A 12,716-nucleotide genomic window follows, 5' to 3' on the forward strand; every position below is an offset into this window, starting at 1 on the left:
AGCAGGGAAACCTTCAGAAACCATGCACTGGTGGTGGTTATGCTAAGCCAGAAATGAACCAGGAAAGCTCTAGGTTAGCCACTAACCCATACCAGAGCCAGTTAGGACAATTCAGAGCCCAAGGGCCAAGGGGAAGAGTCTCTCAGAGGTCACCACTGGGAATGGGTGGAAGTCAGACGTGGGTATGAGGTGGTGTGGGAGCTCATTTTGTGGTTCCATGGAGAAGGAAGGGGCATCTGAAGCAGAGGTAAGATGGTTTGACCTGAAAGAATGAGACTTACAAATGAGAAGATCCTGCACTTAGCACAGGCATAGGGATGGCAGTACAGGGAGCTGAGAAAGGAAGGTGTATCTTAGCAGCAACACTTTGGCTGGCCTGAACTGAGAGGCAGTGAGTCATTCTTGAAGAGTCAGTTTAATAGCAAGGAAGAGATCAAGGAATAAACGGAGTGAGGGAGAGAGGAAGAATACTGAAGGTCCACTAAACACATGAGTGTAAGGCAGAGAAGGAAGAAAAATAACCAACACAGAATTTGCAGCCTCATGTAGTAAGGTGTTCAGAAGCCAGGCTGGAAGGCAGAGAAGAATCAAAGCAATTCATTATGACCCATCTAAATTTTGCTTCATTTTGTCTTCTCTTCAACCAGAAAAGTCAGAGGGTAGCTTCACCTACTTGGTTAACCCATGCAAAGATCTGCTCTTAGGTGATCCTTGGCAAGCTGTTAGGGAGCTCATCCCTATTGCTCTAAAAAGAACCTGCAGGGGCCAGTCATTCTAGGCAGGACCAGAGCTTGGGTCTGAAGGACAGTGGCCATGCATCTCATGCGTGCCAAAGACCTCGGCAGGCCTCTGTCCAGGGGGTTAGAAGCCAATCAATTTTGGAGGAAAATCCTTACGTAAATGTTCCAGTGGTGCAAGCCAAAGGAGGTTTGCACTGAAGAGGGCAGGAACATACCTATTCTACCTCCTCATAATCCTCTGTGTCTGTAAGAGGCAGTTGTTTAATCTGCCACTGTCTTTTTGGATAAATGTCCCAGGCCAGCAGTGAAGTTTTTAAGTTTCTAGTAATGACTGTGCTTTTAAGTAGAAGTATTAATTTACTGAAGATCAAATTCCAGCTTACCCTGAGATAATTTAAATAATGGTTGCCAAAAAAATGCAGTGAAAAATGAAGGTTTGAGTCAACTGAAGCATTTTTTAAATGTAATTTGCCAGATTGTTTTGATTGGTAAAACATCCTCCACAATCAGGAAGAAAAAAAAACCCACATGTTTTATCTTGCTGTTTTCAAAGGATTGTTTTTATTCAACTGTAAGGAGACTAACAGCGTTTCAGGATCTCAAAATCAAAATTATTCTTGCCCCTATTAGACCAATTGAAACATTTTGATGAAAAAATTGGAGGTTTTTTACTTTTCATACTGCAAACAATTTGAAAAACAGTATTTTAAGTTGTTCCAGAGTTTTATTATTTGTGTAATTTGGGAACTTCATGCAAACTGTCACATTAGTTACCTGCAGAAGACTTTGAAGAAGACAATGAGGATTAGTCACTAAAAGATCAAGAGAAATAGCTTCAGATTTTTTTTACACTTTTGAGTCACTGAATGCAAAAGTCTAACACACTTCAATCTACTCATTTCTATAAAAAGCAAGTGAGGTCTTTGACTAATGTTGTTAAGGGCTTTGTATAAGATTAAAAATAAATGTTTGCTGTATATGAATATTTAATTATTTTGACATGTCCTCCCCCAGTTATGTAAAATGTTGTGCTTTTCTGCTACAGTCCCGCACTTTTCAACTATTGTGCATTTTAACCTCTCTCCTAATCCTGTAAAAGTTTTGCTCTAGTAATTCATCAGAAGTGTTCCTTGAAAGTCACCCCTTCAATATGCAACTCCCTGTGTTTATTAAAGGAAGGGTGTTGACAGGCTTTAGGTGGGAACCACTCTTTTTCTTAATAACTTTGATGTCAAAAGACAGTTGTGTAACAGCAGATGGTCTTCTGGTGATAATTTCCTGCATAGCTCCTTTCAAAACACCAATCTGATTTAATTTATTTTTTATAGGAAATACCAATGAATTTTGTGGATCCCAAAGAACTTGACATCCCGAGTCATGGAACTAAAAACCGCTATAAAACAATTCTACCAAGTAAGTGAGTTAGCCCATGGTCTCCTACTATGACATTGAGTCCTGCTTTAAGAACATACTGCTTTGAAAGTCTAGCTTAGCTGCCTTTACCTTTGATCATTGAGTACCTGTTCATAAGTATATTTATAGTCCATGTAGTAAGACAACAAAAGCCCAGTGCTGTAGGACTGGCAAGTGGAGAACTCTTACTGGATGCCTTTGTCAATACACACTTTGGCAGCATCCCAACCACATACTGAAATGCAAGCTGGGTGCGTGTAGGTTTTCTCTGGAGGACAACTCAGGCAGGTGGGTAGAGAGGTCTGCCATACCTCGCAGTAGCTCCCCTGATCTGGAGGTTGACAGGACCAAGACTGTTGCATTCATCACAGCCCATACCGTCTTGTAGTCACTGAATTCCCTCTGGTTGGGTCAAGCTACTTGGGATCCTGTCCAACATTAAGTGTCTGAAACTAAAAAAAAGCAAGTGCAACCTAATCCTTTTTTGTAGTGGACTTCCATCTTTGTAAGTTCTCTGGTGGTTTTCTTTTTTCCTCTCCATGGGCCAGCTGGCTTTGTGGAAATCTGTTTACAGTAGTACAAAAACCATTCTCACACAGTGCTGCCTCGTCATTGCTGTAAACTTGTTACTGCTTTGCTATACTGCTTCTGTATTTTCGTGGGCCCAAATTATTAATTTCTGACTAAGTAACAATTGCTTTGTTATAATTAGAGATGATTGAAAACTTTTCAGTGGAATAGTTTTCCTTCAAAATAGGTGTTTCCCTGAAATGCAACTTTTGTTGGGGGATAATGAGACATTCCATTTATCTTTATTAATAATTTTGTTTTGTGTTTAGTTTCAAAATAGGTTGCAGAAGCTTTAACATTGCACTAAATATAGACATGAATACTTGTGTTTTTTATAAATTTTGACATTGCCAAAGTGAAAAAGTTCAGTGATTCAAAATGTTGGAGGGCTCCACAGAAAAAATGTAAACACATCCCTTTGCTTAGGTTTGGAGTAAAGACTACTTTTAAAATTACATTGTATCCTATCAACTAGAAATCTGTTTTCTAATCATCTCTATAATGTCCTTGTAGCCTGTGTTATATGTTAGTCATGCAAATCCAGACACTTTAAATTACAAGATTTCTCTCAGTGAACCTGAATGTATTGTAAATTGTTCACATCGGACAAAGGCCTTGCAGTTGAATTAATGAAAACTGATAGCCTTCAGCCGCTAGATTAGTCTCATAAATATGATACATAGCTGGGAAAGAAACTCGTTGTGTGGAGTCCTCGCTTTCCCTTCAGCCCCCAGGAAAACTTCCATTGTCTTCAAGGGTAGTTCGTCTATTGCAGCCAATAGCTGTGTGCATCTGAGTGCAATCAAAGGATGTTGAAGGGAATTAAAGAAAGTAAGGAACTGGATGCAAGTTATATACCAAGTAATCAGAACATTCAGTGTCCCTTAGAATCTGGCCCAGTGTCAACAGGATATACACACAGAGTGAAATCCTGACCCCTTTGACGACAGCAGGACTTTTGCCATCAGCTGCAGCAAAGCCAGGATATTGCCAAGCCTCCCTCTGCCTGACGGGTGGATTTTTGGAAGGAGTTCTCCCTTCCCATAGCATCGTGTCCAAGCTGCCCCAGCCACCATCAGGTTCACCTTCAGCAATGCTTTGCAAACACGATGAGTCCTGTTTCACTGCAGCATGTGTTTTGAATTGGGACACGACAGCTGCGCCGTGGTTGATGCTGTTGAGCTTTGAGAAATAGAATGCCTTTGTGTTTTTACCTCCAGTCAGCCGGGATGTGCCGCTAACTCTGCACATTTTCAGTCCAAGCACGGTGCTGGTGTGCCCCACAGCTACTCATGACAGGCACTTTATAACCATCCTTGACAGAAATCAAAAGGTCTGTTGTGTGTTAGCACCAGGCTTTTTCAAAGAAGGTATTTTGAGGATTGAGGCACATGCTCATAATAAATACTCGCACACCCCACACCCAGTCCGAGAGGGTTTGGAAACGATTTGAGTGATTAAATAGAACAGTCTTTCTGGTTTCCTGCTTAGATGATATCAACCTGCTGCTTTGTACAACCACGTCAGCTTTTCCATTCCCAGCGCTGGGTGCGTCTCCTGAATCAGGGCACCTGCGGTGACAAGTGACGTTTGAGCTGATGGATTATCTCCTAAAAATGCCCAGTCCTGCCAACTCCACCCTCTGTGCTGTGGAGAATATTTTCATTTTCTAAGAGATAATTCCGTGACAGGGTGCATGAGGACTGGTTCGTGTTAATAGATACTACCCAGCCAGACACATGCCTGTGAAATAAAATGAATTCCTAATGAAAATTATTCTATATGGAAAACTTAAAGTGCAGGAGATGGTACATTTCTATGAAAGGTGTTTCAGTTGCAGTATAACATAGCCAACACTCTTATGCAAACACTAGGATGCTCTTTAAGTTTTCTAAGTGCTATTTGCTTTATAATAATATGCTAGTACATCTGATGAGGGGATGGTCTGTGGTCAGAGACAAATGGCTAAACAGATCCTTAAAACCACTGTTTCTTCTTCCTACTGACTGCGACCCCACCTACTGGACCTGTTAAAACCTGCTCGGTATCTTCGGTTGCATTCCCTCTGCCATCCACCTGCAGTATTTCTCACTCCCTCTGAGCAGGTTCCCAATCCTTCACACAGATTTCTTAGTCTCACCCCACAGTCACATCCTTGTGACAGAACATGTGCCTCGCTGCTGCCTCCTCATCCAATTACTCCATATATTCACCTTTGCCTGCTTGTCTCCTGCAACTCCCATGACATATCCTTGCAGAGGGACCTCAGCTTGAAAGCCCTGTATCTTTTCCTCTTCCTATCTCACTTTTCCACCTCCAACCAAAAGCAGAATTCCCATGGTGCTTCACAGCGTGCTTACACTCTTGCTTACAAAGGAGCAAGTGGTTTAACACTATTCTATGGGTATCTTTGTGAATGCAACACATCCAAGGTACCTGGATGTCATTCCTTACCCCTTTCTGAAGAGTACCCTCAGGGCAAAAGCCTACATGAAAACAGTCGTAGCAGAACAGAAAATACACAGTAACATGAGGTAGAAAGCACTTGCCAGGTCAGACCCTCAAATCCATAAGCTGTTGCTTGATGTGCTTGAGCTAAAACTGGCTCCTTCACTCCAGCTAAACACAAGGGAAAATTAAATCTAAATCCTATAAACAAAGCAATCTTATGCTGGAAAACTGTTCTCTTGACACTGAGAATTTTCAAGCTCCCTGGTGCCACAGTCCTGACTACAAACTGTGATGTTTGCTCCAGTCGTGCTCCCTGCTGAAGGCCATAGGATCACCAGCAGGCTTTCAAAGACTAAAGAAAAAAGTCATATTTACAAAGCAGAAGGAGAAAAACTGTCTAATCTGAGCGGAATTCAACATGGGTTCATCGAAGCATTTTTATATATCCATGTGAGTCAACAAAATGTGCCCTCGTTGTGGTCACCAGTTCATAATGTCGGTAATATTTGTACGTATTATATAAGCCAATATTATAATAATTGATCTATGTTAGACTGCATAGTTAACAATGTAAATGGATATTAGGTAGATCTTTTAGTAGGTAAGAAAAATTCTCTTTGCCTGAGTGAAACTTTATTTCATAATACTGGAGCATATTTTAAAATGCAGAAGCACTCGCCCATGATAAATCTGTTAAGTTTTTCATTGAGAAGTCCTAGATTATATTGGAAGTGCCAGGAAATTATTCAGATGAGATTAAAAAAATGGTGCATAGTTTACAGGTGTTTTATACATCAGGTGTTTTGATGTAGTTGTGTTACTGAGAAGTCTAATAGCCTATTGCCCACCTGGCAGATATTGGGAAGGTGGTCTGGAATGATTCTTCCACGTTCTGTATTACGATGTTTACCAAATAATAGCAGTATCTGTAATTCGTTTATAGATTGCAAGCAAAGCCAGGCTCACAAAACAGAAATACCTTAAGAGCAGCCCTTCTCACAGTATTTCAGTTGGTAAGACAACTAGGACTGGACTAGGAGTTAACGAATGACTTATTTTGGAAATGCTACAAATGTGAACATACCCATGCCCTAAAGGATTCAGAACATAGTAGCAGTCCAAATGGAAGACAAAAGAATGACCACAGCACATCATACAGCCTTTGCAATGGAACAACACCGCATGTCTTCATGACAAAGTCATGTTCATGGACTGGATGAACCTCCAGTATTGATGGAAGTGGGGGAGGCTGTCCAACAGTGCCACCACATAACCCTGCTTGTTCCATGCACCAGGCAGTCTCATGGGGGCAAGCTACAGCCCCTTTAACATCCTCCTATTCCTCCAGTCTGGTAAATTCAGGCCATTACTAATTTGTTAAAGATGGAGTTAGAGGAAGCTTCTTCCACTCTAATGGGAAAGCTATGCCAGACTTTCTAGATACATAGAAGACAGCAGTAATTTTGCCTCGGTCAGAACTGTAGGAGACATTTTTCTTAGTAAGTGCTTGACAGCTCTGTTGCAGTGCAAGATGCTTTACAAACATTGATGAATTCAGCCTTGCAGCCTCCATCTGTATCTTTCTCCTCTAGCATCAAACTCTCAGACTTTTCCATCCTTGAGGAAAAGATTATTACCTCCAAGGTATTTGTCATTCAGGAGGAAGCTAATTACTTCCATTCGTGTCTCGTGATTGCTGGGTGGCTCTGGATCTTTAAGGATGCTCAGGCTTTCCGCTTTTCAGAGCTGAGCTTACCGCATTTACCTATTTAGTAACTGATCAGGACTGTTAATTTATAAAAGATTCCCATTCAGAGGCAGTGTTTGTTCCGTTGATTGGAGTTGGAGGGATGTCTCAGATATTGCAAAACTGATTTAACTGCTCCTTAGTAACAGGGATTCATCTCAAGACATGGTAATTAAGCTGGATGTTGAGTCTGCTTGGAAGAGGTTTTTTAAGGTAGGGGTCAAGCTACACCATAATCAGAGGCATTGTGTGAGCTAGAGGAAGCGGGTGTTTTTTCAAGGCCACGTAGCCTGAGGCATTTGTGGAAATGGCTAGTAATCACTCTGTGCTGAAAAGCAATGAGAGGTTTCCTGTCCTCATATTGTTAAGGGCAAAAAAAAGCTCTAAGTGAAAAAGTTGAGGAAGTTAGTACAAAGAGACTTTAACACAACTTAACTAGAGTTCATGTTGTGTTTTAAGGCAGAGGACTAGACTTCCATGCACAGACTTTGAACTAGAAATTCATTTGCACTGCATTCATTTGCACATTCTAAGAAACATACTTTCAAAACACCAGCCTGGGTCCTGCAAAGGCTCCATTCCCATCCAAGACATTCCTGTGACCTCCAGTGGGAAAAGGACATAAAGTATTTTTGGGATCATCCCTCCTCTTCCTTTGATTTGCAAAGGTTTTATCTTGGTCTTACGAACAGGATGAAAAATCATAAAAGAAATCCAAAATACCAGATTTTGCTACAGCATGTGTACATCAATAATATATCTCTTGTGTAAATATCAGGGCCACATAATAAACAGTGTTTTCTTACAACTCTTGCATCTAGTATGTATCTTTGAACACATTGCCCAGATTGCACTCAGCAAATCAGCTAACCAGAGACTATTTCCAAACCAGTAAGTGTCTGTATACTGTTGAAAAGCTGCTGATTCTAATTATGTAAGCAAATTGTCAGAAGAAAATCTTATTTTGGGGGGTACAGAATTATTTCCATATCATTTTAACAGTGAAATAGTTTTTCAGAAGAGGTATGAAGGAAGTCTAAGTGTGCCCCTAGACAGCTACAACATAGACACCTCACTCGCTTTCTCCTTAGCCCTCTGTGTTACACAGTGTAATTGAGAATATTGTGGCTTTAACTCCAGAAGGGTAATACATGGAGGGATCACATCATCACAAATGAGCAAGCAAAAACTTCCTTTGCAGAAGGGAATTAGCTATCCCCTAGCTCTGTACTCAACATAACTGGCCCCTACTCCATTCTAGATCACCTAAGTCAGTGACGGAATGAAGAGCGTGAAGGAAAACGTTCCTGTATTTTGCATTGTGTCTCCAGTCTAGTCACAAATTGTGTCAGATGAGAACACAGGACTGAAGGGAAGGATATGAGTTACCTAGCCCAGCCCCTTACGGTGAACTTAAATTGTTACAAAAACACATAGCTGATTTCATCCTAGGCAGAGGGAGCTTTTCTTAATTTAAATCCAGCTCTAGTCATTGGAACAATACAACTTCAAGCAAAGGTATCACAGTTGAATCCAAAGGATTTGGTGTAATTATCTAACATTCTGCAATGATATGACACAGGTTTTAGAGACAGTTTAGATAGGTCAGCTTGGTACTCAGCATGGCCAGACTGGACCTTGGTGAACATTACCTGGACCTGATAGTGTTTCTTCAATGTCCACAGCTTGCTGAGATACTTCTACACAGCCCAGCACTGTGCAGTGTAGGTGTGCCTTGGTACACGCAATGATCCTTTGCAGAGGAAAGAATTTGATACATAACGCTTTAGTGCTTGACAACCCCAAATAACAACAGCTTATTTTCTTCAAGAAGTCTTTAATTCTCTATAGAAATCTTCTAATTGTGGGTTTTCTTTTCAATTTCCATCTTCCTTGTGCTCTTAGATCCTCTAAGCAGAGTGTATTTGAAACCAAAAAATCCATCTGACTCCTTGAGTACCTACATAAATGCTAACTACATTAGGGTAAGTAAATATACACTCTTCGTGTGCTTTTGAGACAATATTTGATTTTCCACGTGAATAGCTGATTTTGCCAAGGTGCCACTCGTTTTATTCTTACCCATCTTCATTGACAATTGTTAATCTTTTTATCTACATTGGTGTCATGATAGAAATAGTTTCATGGGCTGCTTGTAACAAAGACTGCATAGCCATGAATGTACTAAAATGGCTACAGTAAGAAAACAATTTATCAAATAATAGTTTGTAAAAAAACATTAAGAAACACATGCATTCCTACCTGTTTACTTCAGTATTTACCACTGCCTTATAGTAAGGAAAAGAGGGTTACATTTTAACAGTGACAGAGATATACTGGTATTTTGGTAAGGAGATCAGAGTCAACAGCACTATAAGCTGAATGGTTGCTCGCTGCAGTCACGTTATCCACAAAAAAATTTCACTGTTTTTTGTTTCCATGCATAACTTATCAATTGATAGTCCTGAAATCATCAATTAAGTAATTAAATAAATACTGTAACAATTTTGTGAAAAAGAGCATAAACAGATGTTAAATATACACACGGGCAGCCAGCACACACATTTGTTCGCATTTTACTCCCTATATTAAATGGTTACGTGATACAAAGACTTTACCAGCATGAACCCTAAGTGTCAGCTATGTTATAATCCTCAGTGACACACACATGCACACACACACACACAGACTTCTTAGACTCATGGCACAGTGTATAAGGAATAGACTACTAAGAGACTACTTAAGTCATGTTGTAGGAGTGTAGTTCTCTACCTGAAAAATTAAATGTTTTGATTAATGTACCAGATCCTCAGCTGGATAAATGTAATAGTGCAACTGAAATTTGGCCTCAGAGCTCTATGATGAAGTGGCTTATTTAAAGAAGAGTCCTTAAATATATATGTACACATCTCCCCCCAGCCCCCCATTACCCTGCCTCACTTTACATCCTGTACTTTCAGTGTTTTGTATGAAAGACATCATCATGTAACTAAGCAGAGCAATTCTCTTTCAAAGAGCAACTCTTCCATCAGCCAGGATGTGTTTTGAGCCCTCTGAGGTCTCCTTTTTCCCCACGCCCCTATGCTTCAGGCCATATACATGGTGATTTCTTCTGCTGCTGACACTGGTTGAACTGCTAGCAACTGCAGAAAAAATACAAGACAGGGGTAAAATGAAATTTAACATCCACATATGCAAGATCATTAGGCTTGCTGGGATCCTGACAGGCCTGTCTTGGACAAAGTATGCTCAGGCAGTCTGGTCAGTAGAAGGAGGTCTGTTTTTACCAGCTGAGGATCTATCCCATTGGTTCTTGCAACAAGTAACAGCTGTCAGGAAGAAAGGCACTCCAAAGGAAGACCCATGGCTAAAGCCTCCCACATCACCTCCAGCTGTGCTCCATCTGCTCATTCCCTTCAGACATTGCCAGGCTCTCCTGATCTGCATTGCTGTTGGGCACCCTATCACTGCACAAACTCACGAGTTCTACTCACACAAAAAATAAGAAGGCAATCTCTTGTTTTCCCAATTTCTTCTTGCCTTTCCCTTTTCTCTGCTTCCCCACTGTTTGCCCGACCTTTCTCCAACCTCCTATACATTTAACAGTACCTTAATAGTACCTTTAACAGACCCTTAACAGTATGTCTTGGGACTCCCTGTACTGATATGCTGTCCCTCCTGTAAGTCCTTATAAAGGTGCATAGCAGAGTCTTTGAATTCACAAGCATTCATGTATTTTAAACCCTGATATGAATCTTTGTAGAAACCAGTCTTACAGTTCTCTTTTTTTTTTCCCTGTGGATGGTTGACTGTAAACTATCTTGTAAACACTGCAGCAATATAAATCATGGATTAAAGTACCACTGGATGATGGAAAGCCCTAACTTGGAGAACAGAGTAAGCTAGGAGAAGCCAAGTAAGCAGGGAAATTTGAGGTGAATTGATACATTCTCAGGACCATTTCAGTCCATTGAATCAGTAGTTTCCAAAGGAAAAACTGTTCTACTGAAAAATTTCTGATCTGCTCTACTGTTAGTCATAAATGCTTTCAGTTCAAATAGTTCAAATAACTTTTTTGTTTTCATTCCAGAACATTTACCTGCAATTTTGATTGACCACATGAATTTAAAGTAAATGCTTTTGTGTGTTTCTAAACCAGGGATATGGAGGTAAAGAGAAGGCTTTCATTGCAACTCAGGGACCCATGATTAATACCGTGAATGATTTCTGGCAGATGGTTTGGCAAGAAGACAGCCCTGTCATTGTTATGATCACAAAGCTGAAAGAAAAAAATGAGGTATGACAACTAACCAAACTGAAAAATTATTCCTATGGCTGAGTACTCTAAAAAGAACCTTAGAAGATATGGAAGAAAGCTAGCAGATCACCGACTCTTAAATACTTTGGTAATGGGCAATGTGAAAATTAATGTTGGGTTAGCCAAATCCACCAACTGCAATTGCATAGCAATCATATGAGATGTATTTTAAAAAGACAAAAAGGAATTTCTTTTTCTACATCTATGCTGTTGGGTTCATATTTTTTTAGAGAAGCACCTCATTTATTTGTTGGTTACCTCTGTACTTCTTGTCACTTCCTCGTATATAAAGCATAGACGGTTAGTATTATGATTAGAGGTTTCCTGACATGGTTAAGTTTGCACTTTGCTATAATGGCAGGTTTTGAATCCATTCCAGATATTACAAATCTTCTGGACATCTCAGAAATGACGTGTGGGCTCACAAATACCAGTTGCATGGAGGGACTTAGCCAGAATGGAAATACATGGCTCTTTACCCTAGAACCAAGTAGAGATGACAATGGCATTTTAATTGCTAATGGCAATCTAACTGCCTGTTATAAGTTCTATGACTTCTGGATCTATTCCTAACTGTATCTTTAATAGCTTTATTTAGTATTCATGTAAATTGTTGCCAGGTTTTCATTGTTAGTGCCAGAGTCTATGTTTGTGACTGCCAGACACTAGGAACGAAAATCACTGTCCCATGCAGAGGGCCAACACAAAGCTCTGTTCTGAAAAACCGAATGTTGAAGAAGTGGTTTACAGGGCTTGTGGACAAAATAGAGACAGACATAAAGGAGTTTGACTTTTTTCTTGAGCCCATACCACTAGACATGGTTGCAATTCCCAAGTCCAGCTATGTGCCTCAACCAAATCTCAGCACCTTGCCAGGTGAGCTCCAGGGCCATATTGCCCCTGTTCCACTCACACCCCTGTTCTTCAAACTCTGATGCATGTGATAATAGAGAAACAGAGTATATTCAGGCAAAGTTCCTAGTCTGAGTGTTCAAGGGACCAAGATCCTGAGTGCATTCCCAGGACTCAAACTCACTCATTTAAATGTGGGCTGAGTAGACATACACTTCTTTCTTCTAGCCTTGGCCGCTGCTTGGCTCTTTGTCACTATGAGTTTCAGCTTCTAACATGAGCTTAAAATCCAGCGGATTTTAAGCTGTGTGTAAAAAGGAGGTTGGTCTTGTAAAATACCCCAGGATGTATTTTCAAACCAAGTGCCATTGTTCATTAGATGTTTCAATCTAATGTCCAGAAGCCTACATTAAAAAACTACTCCTGAAAACATAGAAAACTTACCCCTGCCTAATTGGCCAAAAGAATAAGAATTTCACTGAGGAAATGCTGACTGTTTAAACACTCACATCTGACACTGTATTAGAAGAATGACTTGAAAGAAGTGCCTAGTGGTTTCCATCAGTGTCAGGAAGCCCTGTGTTTACCTGAGTTATGCAGGCTCTAAGCACTGGTGTTTATCCGC

The 12,716-nt window shown here is 40.4% G+C and overlaps 1 protein-coding gene across 1 annotated transcript in view; it reads left to right on the plus strand.

Moving 5' to 3' along the window:
- PTPRR (protein tyrosine phosphatase, receptor type, R) overlaps window positions 1–12,716 on the plus strand; it is a gene marked incomplete at its 5' end in the record, with an annotated part of 134,833 nt that overhangs the window by 104,424 nt on the left and 17,693 nt on the right. The window contains 3 exons of the mRNA XM_010134139.1: window positions 2,069–2,153; window positions 8,827–8,906; window positions 11,081–11,218. Coding sequence (XP_010132441.1) covers window positions 2,069–2,153; window positions 8,827–8,906; window positions 11,081–11,218 — 303 coding nt within the window. The remainder of the gene's footprint in view (window positions 1–2,068; window positions 2,154–8,826; window positions 8,907–11,080; window positions 11,219–12,716) is intronic.

Source organism: Buceros rhinoceros, unplaced genomic scaffold (genome assembly GCF_000710305.1).
Source record: "Buceros rhinoceros silvestris isolate BGI_N320 unplaced genomic scaffold, ASM71030v1 scaffold10714, whole genome shotgun sequence".
Classification (NCBI taxonomy): domain Eukaryota; kingdom Metazoa; phylum Chordata; class Aves; order Bucerotiformes; family Bucerotidae; genus Buceros; species Buceros rhinoceros.